Genomic DNA, 22,567 nt, shown 5'->3' on the forward strand with positions numbered 1-22,567 from the left:
AACAAATACTTTTTATCTTACATTTTAACAATTGTAAACTATTATAAATTAAAAAATACGAATAGGTTGAAACGAGGAGGGAGGTGTATTGGATTTATTCAGTTGGCAGATCAACTTGAAGAGACTCGTGTATTAGCTATGCTATACTCATGACCTTCAACGCTAGATTAATCTTTCACTTGGATATTGTTGAATTAAAAAAGAAAGTAGAAGAGACTAGTCATTCTTTTCCGTATTTGAATAAATGAAAGGATAGAAATACGAAGAGTGGATCGTGAACATAAAATGACATATCTGGCTATTATTTTAGGTATTGGAAAATTGCCACAGGACAAAAGAAGAGGAAACGAGCTGTGAGATTGCAGGGGGAGGACAGAAAGCTCTGTAGAGGTCTTAAATTTTCAACCGAGCAACTTGTTGCATTAGCAAATAATGGCGCTTGTGAATTGAAAAAAAAAAATGATAATTATGATATAGCAGTGGCAGTGGCATGGGACCGCCCGTTTCTTTCTCCAACATCCAACTGGCGCTTTTATGGTTGCTATTATGCTTAATGGACCTGAGCTGAGCTCTCCCAGTTTCTGCAGGCGAAGTTTAGGATGCTCCCATTCTTCTCACTGTTTTTGCAGTATTACAGTTGCAGTCGCTAGGCTCACCGCAGGAAGAATCATTTTTGACTCCGCCACCACCGTCTTACTCAGCATTATTTTACATTCTTGGGACTAATTGACATTCCTTAATTGAACTACTCCAAGTTTCCCAAAGTGATACCAGAGAGAGTAAGGGAGTGAGCAGTGGTCTCTGGCTAGCAACACAATTGGCATGGATTACAGCAGCAGTTTCCACTACACCCACAACAGCTTCTGCTACCAAAACAGCAACAATGTCGTACTTTTAGACATTTTCCTAACGTGCATTTGCATTTGCATTTGCATTCACAGCATGGCCACTCTGGGCAGGAGCAGGAAGGTAATGAAAAATGGCTACAACATTGGCTGCATGTGATGGTTGGACAAGGGCATGAGCATTGGGGTAGTGTTGGACAAGTGCAACAATGCCCACACTGCCCACAACACAGCCACTTCGGTAATTTACAGCTGCTACACGATAGGCATTTACAAGGGTTATTACAGTTGCAGCAGGGAGGGATTTCGAGATGGATCGAGCATCCAGCATAACAGCAACAGCAAATCCAGGATAACTTACAACAGGGGAATCCACTGCATCAAAGTGAGAAAACTAACCTGTGTCAAATACACTAGCCAGTATACACAAAATGCTGAGTCTACATACGACATGAGAGACATTTCTGCTTCAATTAGCAAAGGTAGCGAGGGAAGTCCAGGCTATTATTTTACATAGTTATGGTCGTTTTCGGTATCTTCACAGTAAATGACACCTACCCTCTAATTTGAGATTGATGATCGCTATAAGCCAAATTTTAGGCAATGCCTTATTACTTCAGATTACAACGGGGAAACTAGAGTAGCCAAATAGCAAAGGCGAGAGAAACTTAGGTCAATTCACTTATTATTTCTACTCCATATAAAGGAATAAATGATAATGCGAGTCATACCATAGCCACTTCCAAAATTGACATCTGCGGCGATGTTTCTTATATCTGATTAAAAGAAGAAACATTCAGCGTGAGTAAAAAAACTAGAAAGAATTTGAGAAAATTAAAATGATGAGAGGCCTTACGTTGGTATCATGGGATCTGAGTTGGCGATCACATAGTCAGCTACCCTGCAACGTGTAAGAAAAACACAAATCAACGAACTGGTAGCTAACTGGATGGGCAATAAAATCCAACTCATTCTGCAGTAGAAGTTGAAAGTATTTAGAAAATAAACTGGTGTACATACTCTTTGCAGCATTTAGATGCCGGTTGAAGACCTTCGGTAGACTTCAATTCTTCCTGCTCCAGAGACAATATCAAGAAAAAACTTGTTAATTTTAGGAGAAAGCAATCAAGGAATCAAAAACCCAGATGATTGGGTTGAACATCAATGTGGGAATGGGATTTCTCTTGTAGCCCATAGGTAGTGTGTTCAGTTTCTAATAACTTTGTACGGAAAGATGGTGGTAGGGTATTCAATACACATAAACAAGAGCTCAAATGGTGAAGGCCAGGTAAAGGAACAAAATTAATGTAATTAAACATCTACATTAGGCCTTTTAAAAGAAAAGAACAAGAGAGACAAATTAATTGGGTGACAACTGATTTTGGGACAAGAGTGCAAGCAAATCAACAAACAACACTCCTTTTGGTTTGAAACATATTAAGAGGTGAGGATGCCTCAGCGGGTACCCTCCCCCACCATCACCCCCCAAAAGGTATGAAATACTCAAAACAGTATACAACAAGAGTTAGCCTTAGGTTGTAATCAGATAAAATGGTGTATGGTGGGTAAAAAAGGGAGTGGAATACAAGAGTTGGTTGTGGGGTTTGTGAAGGAGAAGCAGTTTCTTCAGAGTCACGAAAGAAAGGGGACTGGCAATGGCATGCATAGGAAGTTAAGAAAAAAAAAATGAAATAAACCTCGAGGAAACCAATCTCCCTGTCGAGCATCTGGAGCTTGGCGGCTTGTCGGCGCTTTCCATACAAATCTGGATACTGAGGAGGGGACTTGGGGTAAGGGGGTGGGATTGAAGAAGAAGAAGAAGAAGAAGAAGAAGGTGGGCGAGTGGGAGTAGCAGCCATTGGGATGATTAAGCAAGAAAGAGAGAGAAAGAATTACGGAAATGGGAAAGCAAGGAGTTGGCAGGGCACAAATCAAGTAAACATAAGGGAAAGAGAATAGTGTGTGTTGTCACTTCTGGGCTAAGTTGCAGTGCAGAAAATAGTGAGGAAGCGGAAAATGATGGAGTGTACGAAGCAAATTAAGAAAAGATAGTGAAAATATCAAATAAAGAGGCGTTAATGGTAATGGTAAAAGAAAAGGAGGTGAAAAAAGGCTGCTGCTGTGAGTGACTGTAAGTCTGAAATGGCCATATGGGAGTGTCTGTTAGTTTTGTACGAACCCCATTTAGCAAAATTTAAGGCATCTGAGTTTTGAGTAGATAGATAGATAGAATTGAGCCTTGAGGGGGAGAAGAGGAGAAAGGGAGAATTTTTGAAGGAGTAAGAAAGAAAGAAAGAAAGCCCATGTGGATGCGTGTGTGGATCTTTCAGTGATTTTTGTCTTTGCCTTCTCTGGGTCTCTGCCACTGCCTCTGGTGACTCACCACTCCACCCACTGCCATTTCAGACCAAAGAAATAAGCGAAAAGCACGATGGAAGCAACCATCTCAGACCCCACGTGAGCACTACGTACCTCATATACATAGACATACACGATACACACGTACACTACCAACTTGATTATAATTTGTATAGTTGTTTTAGACAATGGTCAATGAAAAAATTGTTTTACCATACCCATGTCATGTTTTGTAAGGTGTGAGGGGATAGATAAATATAGATTTATTACCATCTCCACATCCGTTTTGTTTGGGCGTGGCAAAGTGATGAATAAAACAACAATGTTATATTTTTATTAAATAATTATTTTTTATTTTAAGTATTCAGCGGTTTTACTTTTGTTAGCACAAATCAATTTTGTTTTTAATTATTAAAATTGTTTTCTTATTTAGAATTGGTTAAAACGTTTCTTTAATTATCCATTGAGAATGTATTAGGTGTTGAGATGTTTGTGACGGTTGAAATGTTACAAAACTCAACTTCTATATATGGGCATTCTTGCTACTCATTTGACATATCTCAGAAAAACCATATCTCACAAGTTCTTTCCATTTTCTTTCTCTCTCTTTTGTTTTTGAGCAAAATCAAGAGAGTGTTTAGTATTTTGATCGATTTTTATGCAACTCCGATTGAGTTTTGCCTGTTTTATCTTGGGGTCACGACATTAATAGAACCGGTTGCACTTCAAACAAAGCTACAAAATGTCTTAAAAGGAGTGTGGTTCGTGACTTAGCTTTTATCTTAACAAACTTATATTTTGCAGATTTTGGTCACATACCTTAGGGGTTCAACTCATGGTGACAAAATCCATGCGACAAGGTCTAGGCATTCATCTTTAACGCGGCAAGCATTGAGCAACGTAATCTAGGCGACCACATCATAGACGTCCAAACTACCAAGCGACCAAAGTTCCAGGAGTTCAAGTTCATGGTCAGGTGTTCTGTCCTAGGTGTCCAAATTCATACACCTAATTTTAGTTTCACTGTATTGTTTGCGGTACAAGTTCCAACAAGAATAAACATTATTTTATCACGCTCAGCCCGAACACTTTCTCCAACTCAAGAAAGAGGTGTGAAGCCAACAAATATCGACTCTCTAACAACCCTTATTAACTAAGTTGACTTAAACTGACTCGCATCAACATATGAGATTTTATAACATACTTTTAACACAAACCACAGAAAATCTTTGAAAGTATAATACTCGAAAACCTTTCAATATAAAAGCTACAAGATAACCTTAAACACATTAAACTTTAATAACGCTTAACACTAACGAACCGCATACAAGCTCAACATCGAATTGAAACAAAACCACTACTTGGTAAAAAAAACGACAGACTAATAGCAATAGGTCAAGCTTATGGGATCTCGATCATCATCTGAGAAATGAAAAACATTTGAAAACATAAGCTGAAAGGCTCTGTGAGTGACTATCTTTAGTAAACACACAAAGCATGCTTGGAAATTAAATCTTGAATAATAAAACTGTAGGTAAACTTTATTTCCAAGTTTCCTTAATTAACCTACCAAACTTGCTGGAAATCATGAGTAGGCAAGATATACTCAACTTACTCCGCATAAATAACAAACCATTTCATTATTCTAATACCCATTCGACCATGTTAATGTAGGGCACACTCAATACTTCTAATGTCTAACTGGGTTGAACTAAAACTTTCTCACTACCAGCAACAACTAAAAAACGTTATAGTAGAATTTAACCAATACTATCAATAATCCTCACTGAAGTGAAATTCTTCACTACAACAATGGAAATCTCCCTATGTGCACAACTTAGCTTCTTTTAACCTAGCTTCCTAACAACTTAGCTTGGTCACACCCCTTCTCTCTAGTCATGAAAGACTTCAAAAGCAATCCAAGCACATTTACGTTCTAAACCAATTAATAAAAAATGTGGGGTTTACCTTTTTTATGCAAGAAAAAAGTAGGTAAGAACTTGATAAAACATGTTTAAATTACTAGTTGAGAGACAGACAAAGACCTCAAACTTGAGAAAAAGGAAAAGGTAATAAGAGAAATTGAAGAGGGATGAAAAAAGAGGTAGGGTGATGTTATCTCATTGATTTCCAAACAATAATATTGTACAGGAAGATGAGATTTTTTTTCTTTTCTTTCTTTTTCTTTTCCTGTAATTTTGTGATACAATAACCGTTTACCAGAGAGACAAATGTAGAGGTTAGAGAGGACAAGCGAGATGGTAGGATTTTTCGCACACACATGTATTTGAAAGCTCGAGTCACTTGTGGCCTCTGCTAACATGAGCCGGATAAGTCTTCTCAATGATTGAGTTTTTATATTTTTCATGAAACATAGAAGTAGAAGTAGAATAGAGTTGGTTGTAGTTTACCTATTTGATAAATTGACAAAGGCAGCCACTACCCACACTGGGCTTTTGCTTTTCCAAGAGGGCCTGCCTTTCTATTTAAATGGGTTCCCCTTCCCATTTCGGCCTTCAAAACACTACTCCGACCCCATGTCCCTTTCTATGCTCTCTCACATTAATGATTGAGTTTGCTTCTTTTCGGTAGTTATTACTTGCCCCAGGTCCAAAACATTAATAAATATAGTATACTATAAAAAAGAAATTATATATATCATAAGTACAAGGGTATTAGTGATAAACTATATCACTAGTAGTAGAAGTCTATTAACATAGAGATAGATTTTCCTATGTTTGTAATTTATTTAAAATGTTAATATCCACTCGATACTCATCTTCGTTATTTTTTATTTTTTTAATTAATTTTAATTTTTTTTTACAAAAACAATTATCTCTATAAATGTTAAGAATACTATTTTTTGTCCCTACACTTTAAAATATCTAAATTAATCTTAAATTTGGCCTCTGTTCATCCCATTTGATTTGTAATCCAAAATTGTTATAAAAACAAAAAAAAAGAAAAAAATCAGTAGAAAACAAAAGCATATTCTTTTTAATTCCAATTTAAAATTTTAAAACTTGAATTCAAAATTCAGAATTTGTGTTTGGTTGTAATTTTAAGTTGTAACAGTGAATCTAACCTCCATAATTAGCAAAATTTTAAACAACATTTTGTTAATTTTGAAAATAGAATATTTCAAGGACTGTTTTTTAATACACCAAATACATTTTAGTTGTTTTTATTATATTTCACATTTTTAAGAACGTAAAAATGAAAACGAATCACAGCCTAAACAAAACCTAATTTGTTGTTTCTTTTTTTCTTAAAAAAAAAAAAGACATTATCTATCGCCCTTCCCTCTATGAATTTGTGAATTTATAGATTTCTAACTTTATAAAAATAAACTTAACTTTTTAAATTTCAGTTTATTTAATATTTAAAAACTTAGGAATATGGTAAGAATATGTCAAATATAACAAAAAAAAAACAAAAAAAAAATTACAAATGTAAAATTTGAAGTGAAATAGGAGAGATAAAAGAAAAGGAAGTTTAATTTTAGATTCGGATTGAAGAAGTAGCAGGAAGAGGGGGTAGAATATATTTGAGTGGATGTGGTGGTGATGATGATGGCCTTGAAGTTGCGGCGACAATGGGTGGTAGGGTGGTTGGGCTTGGTGGTAGCTGTGTGGATGCAGATAATGTTATTTTGTCCCATATCCCCAGATTCAGACTCAGTTATTGAATTGCCTTCTTCCTCCTTAACACCCTTGAACAAGGAGTTGCAGAAATTAGTTAAATTAGGAGAGGGTTTTGTGAAGGATGCAGAAGATGTTTGTGTGGATGAATCAGCAGGTATTGTGTATGTGGGTTCCAGGAATGGGTGGATCAACAGATTACATCCCAACGGATCTTGGGAGAATTGGAAGAACGCCCACTCCCAAACTCTCCTTGGGCTCGCTCCTTCCCCATCCAACCACCAATGGGGAATCCTCGTCTGTGATACTCAAAAGGTTAACTAAATTAAATGCTTCTACTTCTACTACCCAATTTAACAATAATATAATATAACGTAACTTGCTTCTGCCATAGGGCATCCTTAAAGTGAATGAAGATGGATGTTCTGTCCTTGTTTCTTCTCATGTGAACCAAACCAGAATGATAAGGTAATAAATAAATAGTAATGGCTTTGTTTCTGGGCTTTAAGCTTAATGATTTATTGTGTGAAATGAATGGGGCTGGAGAAGCAGCTTTGCAGACGATGTGGTGGAGGCGGCGGATGGCAACATTTACTTGAGCGATGCAAGCTCTAAATTTGGACTTCATAATTGGTATTTGGACTTTCTGGAAGCTAAGCCTCACGGTCGCCTCCTTAAGTACGATCCTTCCTCACACCAAATATCAACCCTTCTCGATAATCTCCATTTCGCCAATGGCGTTGCTCTCTCTGCAGACCAGAGTTATGTGGTCGTCTGTGAAACTTTCAAGTAATTTAATTACTTTGCAACTCTTACTTAAATGCAACTTGGAACCTTTCATCCATCATTAATAAAAAATATTTCTTTCTCTTAACTCTAGATATAGATGTGTCAAGTATTGGGTGAAGGGACAAAAACAAGGGGAAACCGAAATATTGATAGACCATCTTCCAGGAGCGCCTGATAACGTAAACCTAGCCCCGGACGGCTCCTTTTGGATAGCTCTACTCCACCCGATTCGTGATGGGTGGGAGTTGGTTGTGAGGTCTAAGATGGCGAGGTACATTCTGGCCACTTTTCCCAATTTGTGTGACCTGCTTGTAAATGGCGTACGGCGGAGAGCAACGGTGGTTAAAGTGGGAGAGAACGGGAGGATACTTAGGAAACTGGACGATCCTGATGGCAAGGTTATCTCCTTCCTCACAAGCGCTGTGGAGTTCCAGGATCATCTTTACTTGGGGAGTCTCAATGCCGACTTCCTCGGCAAACTGCCTTTAACGGACACCTGACCTATGTGCACTCTCTCTTCTCTTTTGTTTAACTGCCATGGCTATATTCTCCCAACCTAAAAAGTTAACCATAACCTTTAGTTTGGTTGTCTAAAGAATGCATGCATCGCACTAATATATTTTCTGCAGTTCTTTAATTTTGAACTTAACTACAATTTGGTCCTTTTAATTTCAATCTGGTACCTGTACGTCGGTTGAAAATTTCACAAATCGTCTTCATTGTGTTTTGCCAACCTAAACATTAATAAAATCAATATCAAAGTAGTAAACTAGCATGTGACAAGGAAAAAGGGTAGTTAATATGGTATTAGAAGGGTTAATTTGTGAACTTTGACCAAACCATAAAATTTAGGCAACCAAACTCTGCGGACAATTGCCTTTTGCCTGGTGGATAGATGAGCCATAGCTCCAACTGACCTTCTGTGGATCAGTGGTCGTTAAGAAAACCTGAGATTAAACTACCAGTATCCAATTCCGCCATCTTGGAGTAATATAGAACAGATTCAAAAGTGTTTCCAAGCAAAACCTCTTCAATTTTAACAATTTACAATAAGTAACAATGACATCCTTGTCATGAGCATATCATTCATCCATCTTTTGAGTTCTGTTCTTCATCGTTGGCCCAAGAAAACAATAACAAAACAAAAGAAAATTTTTGGAGACAAGAAAGTCTACCGCAACCTCCCCCTCTTCACTGGATCCTTTTCATCTCTGTTGAGGGAGTGCCCATGTGATTTATTTGATTGATTCGCCTTTTCCTTTATACCATTAACAAATTCTGAGAATGAAGGAATTGAAGGCAAAGAAACAGCAGGGGAAGCCTTTCGCTCTGCCACTTTAGTCGCTGAAGTTTCCAAAACTAGGTTGCTGCTACAAAATTCTTCATTACTCATTACTAACTTCGGGAGATCCAACACTGGGGATGGCGATGGCAATGCAGGAAGTTCTCTATTCTTCTCTGAACAACGGTTATCAGCGATGCTAAGCCGATTGGTCAACTCTGTAGAACTTGCTGTCCACAGCCACCGCACTGTACTTGCAACTTGTGAATAATAGAATGATTTCCCTGCTCTTCCATATTTCTCGTAGCACTCATGCTCAAGAAAACAAGCATATCTTTCCACTTCGATCCTGAAAGAATTCCAATCCAGATGAAAAATTTTAAACCATGTATAACTGTATGAGTTGGCTGAACTAAAATCCATAATACGAGCATGCACGCTCCTGTGTCACTAAGGGGTGAACTAGTTTAGTTACCAGGAGAAATACATGGTATTTATTATCGATAAATGACATCAACAATGCTGTTAGTGTTATTGTTGTCCACTGTTCAATTGGTGGACATGACACAAAATGAAAATCGGTCAACTGATTATCTCAAGAAAATGAGCGTCTAAGTAAAATCAGAAAAGCAACGGACGTTTTTTTGCCACTTCATAATTCAATGAAGAAATAATAAAATCTCTGCCATCTTAAAAAGCACGGCAACTTACTTGGTGCTCCCAAGCCGTTGTTGAGCCTGCTCTAGAGAATTCTCTAATCTCTCCCTGCTAGCTTTCCTAAGTGATGTAGATACACTATTCTTGTCATGTTTATCATTCTGCCGTGAAGTATATACTCCATCAGGAAAAAAGCAAGCATACTAGGAGAATCCAACATGAATGGACAAATCCAATAATAATCACGATAAAGTAAATACAATCGATCTCCCAACATGTAACGGAAACTCTCACAAGAGAATATATACAAAAAGACGTACTTACAAAAAGCCCGTTAAAAGTTATGTTCAATTACAAAATTAGCATGCTATTCGATCTCTGAACTTTGAAAATGTCTAGAAGGTTCCTAAATTTTTAATAATATGTCAGTAAGTCCCAAAATCTCAAAAGAAAAATATCTAAAGGTCCTTGAACTTTCGATTTTGTTCTCGATAGGTCCTAAATTTTTTGTTAGAATTAGTGGGCAAGTATGTTGAAAGCCCAAGGGTAATTTTGTAATTTATGTTACCTTAATTATTCTTCCCTCTTTTAGTTAGGTTCTTGTTCCCAGTTAAGTTCCCCCTTGTATTTTGTGTTGTATAAGTAAACAATAAGAAACTCTCTCTCATGGCTTTTCTCCATGTACTAGGATTTCACATAAATCTTATGTTAGCTCTTTGTGGTTACTTTCAATATGGTATTAGAGAGGAATAACGTCGAAACCTTAGACCCTAATCTTGATGGAACCTAAACAGAGGAGAGCCTCACTACTAGCGAGACAGTAGTTGGTATCAACGTCGGCATCATTGCCACCATGGACGACCTGTTCCGTCACCTTCAAAACATGCCGACGAGTGTTCCCCTTTAGCCACACGTGATGCCGAGTGAAGGTTTCAGCAAGCCCCAACAAGTTCACGTCCACGAGCCGCTGATTGCTTCTTTCTAGCCGCTGCCCAGTGTGCAGTCGCAACCTAACCCAGCCACCGATTACACCCTTGCCGCAAATCCTAACCAACCATCGCAACCTACCTAGCCACCGATTACTCCCTTGCCGCAAACTACCACCAGCCGCAACCTACCCTTGCTGCAAACCCTAACCAGACGCTAGCCACCACCCTGCTACACACCCTAAATCACAAGTTGCCGCAAACTCTAATAAATCTTTGCACCATCCGAGCCATGTAATTTTTCACCACTACCCGCCAACACCTATACCTCACTGGAAAATCTGCCCAATTGTCACCCCAAAGTTAGTAACCACCACACCCAGTCAGAATTTGAAATTGGTGAGTCCTCGACCCAATCTAAACCAAAAGTGCAGGATACCACCAACAATTGGCTATGTTTTGATAGCAACTTGCAGCGTTTGAGGCGACTTTTAGAGCTTCTGCACACCTCTAGTCCTAGCATTCCAACCAACTTGCTGACATATTCTGAGAATCCGATAACTTTGTTCCCTAATTTATCCGTTACTTACGTGCCTGGTTCTATGGCACAGAGTACATGAGTTCCTACAAGGGAGAAGCTGAATGGCCAAAACTACTTCTCTTGGTCACAATCGGTTAAAATGATCCTTGAGGGACGCCTCAAATTTGACTTTCTAACGGAAGAGATACCTCGCCCTCCACCAAGTAATTCCTAGGAACCTTTCTGGGAAGGGGAGTATTGATAGTAGAGATGAAGAAGAAACACACATTTTACATGGAAACCCTAGTTCAGGGTGAAAGTCCATAGTGCAAATCTATCTTATTATTTTCTTACATAACTAATGATACAGGGGAGCATTACTTTATAGGCAATAAAGGCCTAATTAAAATAACGAAAGTTAATTAGGGCAACATAAAAGACTAAAATACCTTTAGGCTTTCAATATACAACAAGCCCACTAATTCTAACACTCCCCCTCAAGTTGGGTCGTAAATGTCAAAAAGACCCAATTACGACCCAACTTGCTAACACAAGAACCGAAGCTCTGTTTGAGAAGCCTTTTTATCATAATATCAGCAATTTATTGGCTTGAAGGTGTGTAAGGAATGCAAATGCTACCACTGTCCAATTTCTCTTTGATAAAGTGTCTATCAATGTCCACACGTTTAGTTCTCTCATGTTGGACCGGGTTATTGGCAATGTTGATGGTCACCTTATTTTTGCAAAAAAGTTTCATAGGCACCTCATTATCTTGATGAAGATTAGATAGCACCTTCTAGAGCTAAATTTTCTCACAAATTCCCAAACTCATGGCCCTATACTCATCTTCAGTACTGCTCCTAGCAACAACTCCTTGCTTCTTACTTCTCCAAGTAACAAGATTGCCCCACACAAAAATATAGTACCAGAGGTTGATAATCAACAATGGACCCTACGAAGTTAGAATCTGTATAGGCCTCAATACACCTTTTGTCAGTTTTCCTAAATCTCAACCCCTTACTAGGAGTTGCTTTTAAATACTCTAGAGTTCTGTTTATAGCCTCTATATGTTCTTCGTAAGGAGTCTGCATGAACTAACTAACAGTACTCACAACATATGAGATGTCAGGCCTAGTGTGAGATAAATAAATCAGTTTTTCCACCAGGTGCTGATATTTCTCTCTGTCAATCGGAATTTTTTCACCTATATCCTTGAGTTTGGCATTGAACTCAAAAGGTGTATCAGCGAGACGGCATCCTAACATTCTTGTCTCAGTTAACAAATCAATGGTGTATTTCCTCTAGAATACAGATATGCCCTCTCTAGATCTGGAATTTCCATCCTAAGAAAGTATTTCAGACTCCTAAAGTCTTTAATTTTAAACTCATCCCTCATCTTCTTTTTTAGTTGGAGGATCTCATTGGTGTGATCCCCACATAGAACAAAATCATCAACATAGATTATAAAAATTGTAATTTTCCAGAACTAAGGGACTTTTGTAAATAAAGTGTGATCAGAGTGCCTCTGAGTGTACCCTTGAGACTTGACAAATGAGGTAAATCTGTCAAATCAAGCTCTTGGTGGCCATTTCAATCCATACACGGACTTTCGAAGTTTTCAAACATGATGGTCAAATTAGGATTCGAATCCTAGTGGAGGACTCATATACACTTCCTCTTCTAAATCCCCATTTAGGAACACGTTCTTAACATCAAGTTGTTTTAGAGGTCACTCTTTATTCACAACAACAGACAGCAAGACCCTAGCAATGTTTAAATTTGCAACAGGAGAGAAAGTCTCAAAGTAGTTAACCCTATAAGTCTGAGTGAGTCCTTTTGCAACTAACCTGGCCTTATGTTTGTCAAGAGTACCATCTGCTTTGTACTTGATAGTAAACATCCATTTGCATCCTACAGTTTTATATCCCTTAGGAAGAGTGCAGAGCTCCCAAGTCTTGTTCTTTCCAGGGCTCTCACTTCTTCCATGACTGCAATTTTTCACTTTGGGCATTCAAAGGCAACATGAATATTATTGGGTATTGTTGTAGAGTCAAGGCTGGCTATAAAGGCTCTGAACTGAAGAAATAGGTTCTTATAAGAAACATAGTTAGCAACAGAGTGCTTTATGCAGGACCCGATACCCTTCCTTAATGCAATAGTCAGATCAAGAGACGTTCCTTCCTTAGTGCAATAGTCAGATCAAGAGACGAATAATACGTACTGATATTTTCTAAACGGTTCATTCGTAGTAAATTGTGCACTGACCTCATTCCCATCATCACTGCCCTATCCATCTGAAATGATCTCAGTATCAACACTACCCTGTTCACCTATATTTTCAAGAATAGTTGTCTCGGACCTGTCACTTTCACTCATTTTACTGTCGATATATGAGGAAAAAGAATTTGTCATACCTTGATCTCGTAAAGGTTTAGAGTCTTGGATCGGAGCCAACTGAATAGTAGGAGACCCAACTTCCTTTCTAAGATTCCTCCTATAGTAGGTTTTCCAAGGAACTTGGTTCATAGGTAGGACCGTGTTGTGAGGATCTGGACTAGATAGGGTAACAAGAGTAGGAGTGGTAGACTCCAAGGAAATCGCCTAATTAAACTCTTCACTCTCACTCTCCCCAAGAAGTAGGCTAATGGGAAAGAAATGACAACCCTCAAGAAATGTGACATCCATGGAAACAAAGTACTTACGAGAAGACAGATGAAAGCATTTATAGCCTCGTTGGTGCAGAGGGTAACCAACAAAAACACATGTCTGAGTCCGAGGGGTAAACTTAGTTGGGTTAGGGTCATGGTTATGAACATAGGTTGAGCACCCGAATACACGAAGAGGAACATCAGAAAGGAGGCGGGTAAAGGAATATGACTCTTTAAGAACTCTAAGGGGGTCTGGAAATGTAGGACACGAGAAGACATCCAGTTGATAAGATGGGTGGCAGTAAGAACAATGACGCCCCAGAGATAGGAAGAAAGGGAAGTAGACAAGATAAGAGAACGAGCTACTTCCAAAAGGTGACGGTTTTTACGCTTGGCTACCCCATTTTATTGGGGGTATAGGAACATAAATTTTGGTAGAGAATCCTTTTGGCAAAAACTCATCGAGGGTATGGTTTTCGAACTCACGACCATTGTCACTCTATAAAATAGCAATCTTTGCATTGAAATGCGTCTCTATGGTGTGATAGAATCCCTAAGACGGAGGTGAACTCGGATTTGTTGGAGACGGGTATGATCATTAATAATAAAGATTACAAACCATAGTTTTCCAGATGAGGTAGTTATCTTGAATGGTCCCCTGACATCACTATAAATGGGTTGGTTTGTATGGTTGTGAAGGAAAAGAGACCTAATGTTGTTTGGCTCGAATACATATGTCACAAGATAAGGTGGGCGCATCAAGTTTGGAGAAAAGATGAGAAAATAAATGTTTTATATATTAAAAATTAGGGTGGCCTAAACGAAAATGCCACGGCATATAATCTTTCCTTTTTTAACTAGGCTCTTGTATTTTCCCCTTACATTATTTGTTGCATAAGTAAATAATAAGAAAACTCTCTCCTGTGGTTTTTTTCCATGTACTAGGGTTTCCACTTAAATCTTGTGTTAGTTCTTCGTAGTTACTTTCATACTTTTAATTTTGTGTTCAATAGATCCTTGGCTTATTCAACACATTTTAAAATTCATGGACCTACTAAACACAATCAAAATTTTAGGCTCCCATTAGACATAAAATACAATTTTATATCAATAGATCATTATTTTTAGAAATTTAGAACAAGCAAGGACCTAATGGACACAAAGAACAAAGGGTCGTTTGGGACAAAGATTATTTAGGACTATAATAATCACCTATTGTTACAGTAAACACTATTTAAAAATCTCCAATTAGCTACAGTAAACACTATTTCAAAACTCCCAATTTGCTACAGTTTTTACTATTTGACATTCATCATTTTTTTATTCTTTGCAACAGTGTTTACCATTTTTTTATCAAACTAAAATAGTCTGCATACCAAACACAAACTATTATAACCCAAACTAAAATAATCTACACCTCAAACACAAGTTATTCTAATCAAACTATAATAACCTAGGACTATAATAACTCATTCCTTGCCTTAAACACCCCCTAAAAGAGAATTAATTTTTTAAAAAAGAAAAACTCTATTGTTCCTCTCACCCCAGAATAGCACATACGAGTAAGAAAAAAAAAATGAATCTTTTCAAAAAAGGGAAAAGGGTGGAGAAGCTCTTTGATCATATGTCCCTGCAATGGGATAGCAAGAAACCGAACAATTTGAAAGAAGGCACTCTAAAAGGCTTTCACGAACTCACAACTCCAAAGAATGTGATCCAGGTTTTCCTCTGCCTTTTGACAGAGAATGAAAAAAATAGACCAACAAACGAAAACATCTTCCTTACAAGTTGATCCAAATTGTTAATCCTGAGCTCCACCAAACTAAAAACTTAAACACCACTCTATATTTAGAGGAAGACAAGTGGAAGAGATGTGGAAGCAATGACCCGAGTGCACCACCTAGATCGATATGCTTTTATTTTTTTTTGCTCTTTGTATTCCCTTTGTACTTTGAGCATTGGGATGTGTTTGGAATACATTTTCAAGTGTTTAAATTAAAAAATAAGTCATTTTAAAAATAATTGGAGTGTTTAATAATCACTTAAAATAACTTTTGAAGTTTATTTTAATCAATTTTGTTAGAAGTGTTTAAATAAAAATGATTTTTTGGAAAAATATTTTTCTCTTAAGTCAATTCAAATGGGCACTTAGTCTCATTTCATTAATTTAATGAAGAGACGTTTCTGTTTCCCAGAAAAAAAAAAGAATCGGGGGGAAAAAAGAAACGATGAAACCAAACCTGTTTAACTGAAATCTTGTTCTGGTAATAGTTTTCTTCTGCACGCTCTAGAAGTGCCATCTTTTCATTTAGTCCTGATTTCTTTAGAGACTTCATCCTAGTTAGGCTTTTGACAACCTCAGTATCATCTGGAAATTTGCGAAAATTTAAACTAAAAATATGCATTAATATAATAAATACTCAAACCCGACCCACCACATTATATACAAATGAAGCTACGTGGCTGGAAGAGAAGGAGAGCAATCGAGTCCATTCAAAGGATTTATACCATCAGAATTTGATATATCTTCTCCAGATCCACTTGCTTCATCCTTGAGATTCCAAAATTCAGAAAACTCATCTTCATCGTCTGCATTCGATCTGGTTTTTATCATTAAAAAAAAACAATTCTGAGTCAGTGACAGCCCATTGTGCATGGTTCAATGGTCAACATATTTAATTAAAAGTTAGAGGTTCAAATCCTCAGACTCACTTATTTGTTGTACTCAAAAGAAGACTTATAAGTAACTAAATCAAGGATTTGAGACAGCATTTAGTACAAGATATCAATGCTCATTTAGGATAGTAACAACTTCCATTAACCCTCTACGGTCCAAAATCTTGAAATGAGAAATTTGATGACAATAAGAATCAAGCTGATATTTGTAATTAGATAAACAAAAGATTAAAAATAAGGATGATTGAACTCTCCAATTCCAGGCTACTTGGAATATTTAACCAATATTTGCTTACCTCTCTAGCTTCCCTAACTTTATTCATAATCACCATTCCAACAACAAACACTCTAGTAACATTCCCATCAGACGAATGTGGGGGAATTACCACTACGTCTAAATCCAGGGACATAACAAATGACAAGGAAAAGGATCCATAGTTAGATACTTGTCGATCAGTCTTAGGCACACCTTAGGTTTCCAAGCACTTCAAAATCCGTAAAACTACTAAAAAAATATATATTTGTTTGTATTTTTTAAGCTGCTCATGAATATCTACTAATCATCCACCTAACCGTACAACAAAATGAAGAAAGTAATAAGATATTACTTCAAGAAATAGGTGGCCTATAAGATTTACAGCTAGCCTTTTCAATAATAAATTTTAAACATTTTAAACACTTTTAAGACAAGCACCTGCTGACAAAAATTCTGGAAGATGAATTATTTCGCCTAACAGCACAAGTAGTAAGCTCCTCCAAATAGGCAGCAACGATATTTGGGTGTTTGCAGGCATCACATGATCTACTACATATGGATGCAGGAACCTAGTCCAACAGTTACATAAACAATTATTAGCTGTTGGGACAATATTCAAGAGTTGAGAATAAAACTAACACCAATTGTACAAATAGACCTTCTGAAAGGTATCTAGCTTTCGATATTCTTATACAGTGAAAGAAACTTGCCCTAGGGCAAACTACAGACTCCTCAACCTCTAGGAAGGCTGAGACCTCTCTCTCGAGAAAGAATATGCAAAATAAAACCTACCTCACCCAGACTTCCCCTCCCACACATATTCTCTACCATCCGTAACTAACTGCGGTCCCCCACCATCTCACATGGATGTCCCACTCTCGCTAACATGAGCAATTGCTTTCCTGCCCTTACATTGATATTGAAATAAATTGAAGACCTAACACCTTCCTCCTACCTGTTCCCCAAAGCTCTCAAGAATTTGCTTCCTGCGACATCTGGAGCCCTCACAATACTCAACCATCTGCATTCAGTTGTGCCAGGACATCAAAATAATGGCAAAAAATATCATTGCAAATTACAAATGAAGAAGAAAATCACCTGAGTAAAGTCGGTTAAGGACTTCTCCGATTGCTTTTCTTGGGAGCTTGAAGATGGTAGGATCTTCTTATCAGCACTGGACCTATTTCTTATAATAAATTCCTGCAAAAATGAAAAAATGTTAAATGAATCAATAGATCGTGTGAAATCAAATGCAGCCTAAAGAGAGAAGAGAACAGCAAGTTCAAGTTCAGAAATTAACCATTCTTCTGCGGTCTTCAATTCCATAGTATAACAGACTTTTAGAGGGTAATTGATCACGGCCAGCTCTACCTGACTCTTGATAGAAAGCTTCCATTGACTTTGGAATATTGAAATGGCAAACAACCCTGACATCTTTCCTATCTATACCCTACGTAACACAACAACATGAAATTTGCAAAATTAATGCTCCTCCTGCACTGCACATAAATGAGAGCGCACACGTCCAAATTTTTACTAAACGAAAATCAAGTAAATACTTACCATCCTGAAAGGAGTACCGCTAATTTAGAAATTGTGCATGCACCAGAGTGGCTCTAGGCAAAAGGACATAATGAAAGACAAATCACAACGTAAGGTACATCATAGTTTTAAAACATATGAGCAGTACCTACTTAATTTAAATCATCAAAAAAGTGAAAGACCGAATTATAATGTCATGCTTATCACATCTTTCTCACCTTCTAATGGTTTGGCTTCTAGAACATACTCGACAACATCAAGTGCAATTTAAAATTATATTTCAGTTTCAGGGTCAAATACTAAAATTTCAAGACATTTATGTTAAAAAAGAAAATACACCAAATCTGACTATTGAGGTTAAATGAGGATAAAGTTTTATCGAGAACTATACCCAAAAGCCACTGTGGCCACAACAACTTGTATCTTAGAGCTTATCCAATCCTCTAAAACAGATTTCCTCAACTCATTCTTCAAACCCGCATGATATGCTGAAGACCATCAGGATCAACATGTAAATATTTAAACAAATAAAACTCCGAGAGTTGAAGATCCAATTCCAAGAGCAGAAATCTTTTCTTACCAGCGCATGAAATGCCATGTTTTGCTAGATAAACTGACAATTGATCGCACATTGCACGCTCTAGGCAATAGATGATTGCACAAACATCTCCACTTGATTTCAGTTGATTACACAAATCGGCAAATGGATCATCCAAAAGATCTTTGTATCGAACTGCATAATTAATTTTCACTCAACATGCAACAGTAAATTACTGATCCTATGACAACATGAACTTTCATGTTAGCATGTAAACCATGAAACGTACAAGCAAACAGCCAATGCAGCCTAGAGAGAAACTACTGAAGTTTACACGAGCCAACTAAAACCTAATAGCTCCAAATAATTTTGAATTAGAAATGCAAAATTGATGTAGCCTAAAAGATAAAATGAGATCTCCCTCTAAGAATCGAATCAAAGTCTTTCTTATGAATCAAAAGTTATCAATACAAGAAGACAATTCCTTTGTCTATGGAGAATTGGGAAGTAAACTAATCTTTTTTATCGAATGTCCCCAAAGGGATGGAAGTAAACTTCCTAATTAATCAAATAAAATAATTTCATCCCTATTAAACCAAAGAAAATAATCATAATCCTAACTAATCCTAATCCTAATCCTAATCGAAGAAGGACTTGATCAAGATACCCTAATCTATTCTAAGCCTACTACATTAAAAATAAAGAAAAAAATGACCCAAAAAATCATATTAGGTATTAGGTTTCCTGAGACAGCATGAGAAATGTGACAGGGAGCAGCACATCCAGGATATCAACAGCCTAGCCATTGGAGGAGAAAATAGGATCGCGTTCTTTATTTTGTATGTGATGAAGGCACCAATATGAGATCATATGGAACGGAGGACATTCAATTAGTTCATCCAATTTTTTAATGCTGCAACATGTAAATTAGTTGAGCCACCAGGACAAACCTTCATAATATATATTAGGACGATTAAAAGAAGACTTAAGAACTAGAGGGTTTTCCAAGGCCAAGGATATTATCACATCTTTCTGCACTCTGCGGAAACAAAGAAAAAACCAGGATTTAATCTCTCTGAATTTTAAAATCAGTATCTACATGTCATTGACTTCTACCAACCATATAGAAACTAGAAAGTGAGGGAAACTTTCAACAAACTGTCGTCAATATAGTGGCAAGACTATAAACAAATGAACAGTAGGATATTCAGAGAGATATGCTCGCTTGCAGAATTTTCCAGAGAAAAAAATTCATATCCAACTGAATTGTGCACTATAAGTCTAGAACTTTCTTTTCATAAGAACACTATCAGCATAGAAACATACATCAAACTTTGCTAGTGAGACAAAAAGAGACCTGGAGTCCATCTCACGAACGTGCAAAGGATAAAAATTAACAAAATAACTCAGAGAAGCAAAAGATGGTTTAAATTTGAATACTAGGTTAAGAACTATAATAACTTGACAAAAGGATTGGTATGCTCAAACCAAGTGTATGATTCCCGCAAAAAAATTTAAAGCGACAGGGTGATAATAACTCACTTAGGAACAGCAGTAGCGGTCAAGGCCAGTATAGGAATATTAGGAAGACGACTCCTCAAAGAAGAAAGCTTGCGGTAGCTAGGCCTGTGTCAAAACATAAAAGGTCAATAAAAGTGATTAGTGAGGAGACATGACCAAAACTACAATAAGCAGACTCCCCCACCCACCCAAAAAAAATGAAAAAGAAGAAGAAGAAAAGGAAAAACAAAGTTCCTCCATAAGCAACAAGATTGGCATATCTTACGAATAAGATGAACACTAAATTGACGTAGAAGGTACAAGTACAAGAATAGTGGACCAATAGCTTTGGTCAACTTGATATTTAATGGTATATCACAAAAGTAGAGAGAAAGTAAAACAAAAAGTGGCACAGTGAGAAAACGAAGAAAAATGGAAATGCTACTCTAATATAAAAAGGAGGTCAGTATTACAGTCTATTACTATAAGATAATAATTGATTATCTCTTATATGACTATCACAAACCTGAAGTCATGGCCCCATGTCGAAATACAATGCGCCTGAAAATTGCATTAAATAGAAATATGATTGAAAAAGATAAAACGCGGCATTCACACATAATACAAGAATATAGTTCACCTCGTCTATAGCAATCAGATTTAGTAATCCTCTAGAATAAATTTTCATCAATTTTGCCATGAATCCTGATGTCGCAATTAATTCAGGTGTAACATAGAGAAGCCTTAAGGTAGGTTTACTAGAATCGAGATCTTCATGAATCTGGATGAGGAAGATTGTTACACGCATTATTTCCGGGTAAGTAATGTTTGTATCAAGTAAACAGAAATTATGAAAGATGAGAGGACGAGCTTATGAACAACAAAAGATTTCCACAATAAGAAGGAAGGAAACGAAGGCATTTTCCTATTCTGCTATTCTATTACATGCAAAAAATATTTAAAACCATGATGGAGCTTTCTCCACAGATAAGGTTGAAAAATAGCAAGATGATGGAATAAAAAGAAGTTTGTAATCTAAAAATAACTTTAAACAACCCCGTGCATGTAGAAGACAACTGATTCTGGTATGACTTTAGAAAGAGTGATGATACCTACGCATATAGATGAGTAGTAAGAATAGGAAAATTATTTTAAATGTCAAAACTTCTTAAGATATTTACAAAAAAAATAATAATAACAATATAGATTTGCTTTTTAAAAGAATAATAATAATAATTTTGATGAACAATGAGTGTCGTCAAAGCAGACATCATAATACAAGTATGATTAGGAGATAATAGTTGGGGATGATTCACTTTATTTTTGGCTTGTGTTGACTGAGTCGAGGATAAATATTCAGCAGAAATCCCCTTTTCCTTCAAGGCCATCACTTGGTTTTCCTGATAGAGTGCGATCAGTGTTGCGGAAATTGTCAAAGAATTACGAATCGAGAAATATAATTGTCAGAAAGGGAACAAGAAACAAATACTTCGATACTTACCATCAATGCTGCAAGCGAATACTTGATGATTTAGGCAAGAGCATGGAGCAATTATCTCACACACACACAAAAAAAAATGGACTTCTGGTAGTTAATATCCTCCAAACTGTAAATAAAGAGACTGAATACCATTCACCTATTAAAGGACAAACAACAAGCACCATTCCGTTCGAAGCTAGAGCAGGGATCTGGTAACACACTGATTTCCCTCCCCCAGTGGGCATGAGACAGAAACAATCTTTTCCTAAGTAAGAGAGAACAATAAAGAGCTAACAGAACCCATATACAATGCTTTCACCAATCACCACAATAATGAACGTACAGCACGTTATATCTGCGAGCTACAGTTGGAGACAAAGTGAAGCAATAGTATAAAATGGAAAAACGACAGTTTCAATTCGTTCTCTTGGCTCTGAAAGTAACTTTTCTTGGTATATGCTAATCAAAATAAGGATTCTTTTCTCTACGTTGGTCTTTTATTATTATTATTATTATTTATTTCAGATTCGGCTGAAGTATTTACCTGATAAAACAGCTTCAATAGTTTCCAGTTGCTTTCCCCTAAACTCGGAATGTCCAAAATGCCACCTTAAGAGCTTCGTCAAGGATTCCTTGCTATATTTGTGCTTTTCTGGACGGATATTACTCTGCAATGGAAGCGATGACTTCTTCATTTCTACCTGCCTGAATGTTCAAACAATGTTCACCTACTGCGACTTTTTTTCCTGCCCCTTCCCTTGTGCAGCATCTGAAAATGGTATTAAATACTCAAAAACCAAAAAGTTGGTAAATGGTCAGAAATAGCACAAACGCCATTTTTTGCCAATTTTTTGTTTCCACGATTATGTGGATTTTCAAATGAATTTACTAATGAGATTTGTTGGATGA

The 22,567-nt window shown here is 36.9% G+C and overlaps 3 protein-coding genes across 5 annotated transcripts; 1 reads left to right on the forward strand and 2 right to left on the reverse strand.

Annotated features, from left to right (window-relative positions):
• Positions 1–275: 275 nt before the first annotated feature.
• LOC103498849 (guanine nucleotide-binding protein subunit gamma 3-like) lies at positions 276–3,438 on the reverse strand. 2 transcript variants are annotated; one of them, XM_008461628.3, is made up of 5 exons: positions 2,543–3,420; positions 1,866–1,918; positions 1,702–1,746; positions 1,577–1,621; positions 276–1,220 (listed from the first exon to the last, which is right to left on the reverse strand). In XM_008461628.3, exons 1-5 carry the CDS (start codon positions 2,702–2,704, stop codon positions 806–808), a joined length of 720 nt encoding a protein of 239 aa, XP_008459850.1. In that variant the 5' UTR covers positions 2,705–3,420; the 3' UTR covers positions 276–805. The 2 variants fall into 2 exon arrangements, with proteins under 2 accessions (XP_008459850.1, XP_050940883.1); XM_051084926.1 differs by having other exon boundaries at positions 276–1,621; positions 2,543–3,438.
• A 3,206-nt stretch (positions 3,439–6,644) lies between these two features.
• LOC103498888 (protein STRICTOSIDINE SYNTHASE-LIKE 4-like) lies at positions 6,645–8,270 on the forward strand. 2 transcript variants are annotated; one of them, XM_008461699.3, is made up of 4 exons: positions 6,645–7,159; positions 7,239–7,312; positions 7,397–7,633; positions 7,725–8,270. In XM_008461699.3, exons 1-4 carry the CDS (start codon positions 6,770–6,772, stop codon positions 8,131–8,133), a joined length of 1,110 nt encoding a protein of 369 aa, XP_008459921.1. In that variant the 5' UTR covers positions 6,645–6,769; the 3' UTR covers positions 8,134–8,270. The 2 variants fall into 2 exon arrangements, with proteins under 2 accessions (XP_008459921.1, XP_008459911.1); XM_008461689.3 differs by having other exon boundaries at positions 6,707–7,159; positions 7,394–7,633.
• A 375-nt stretch (positions 8,271–8,645) lies between these two features.
• LOC103498866 (ATP-dependent DNA helicase Q-like 3) lies at positions 8,646–22,550 on the reverse strand. Its single transcript, XM_008461663.3, has 19 exons — positions 22,203–22,550; positions 21,816–21,923; positions 21,680–21,687; positions 21,495–21,578; positions 20,819–20,959; positions 20,705–20,739; positions 20,221–20,304; positions 19,629–19,717; positions 18,721–18,873; positions 18,532–18,628; positions 18,162–18,165; positions 17,899–18,048; positions 17,697–17,798; positions 17,554–17,619; positions 17,037–17,167; positions 16,175–16,266; positions 15,907–16,034; positions 9,627–9,733; positions 8,646–9,264 (listed from the first exon to the last, which is right to left on the reverse strand). Exons 1-19 carry the CDS (start codon positions 22,351–22,353, stop codon positions 8,805–8,807), a joined length of 2,190 nt encoding a protein of 729 aa, XP_008459885.1. The 5' UTR covers positions 22,354–22,550; the 3' UTR covers positions 8,646–8,804.
• Positions 22,551–22,567: the final 17 nt, after the last annotated feature.

Source organism: Cucumis melo, chromosome 5, assembly GCF_025177605.1.
Source record: "Cucumis melo cultivar AY chromosome 5, USDA_Cmelo_AY_1.0, whole genome shotgun sequence".
NCBI lineage: Eukaryota > Viridiplantae > Streptophyta > Magnoliopsida > Cucurbitales > Cucurbitaceae > Cucumis > Cucumis melo.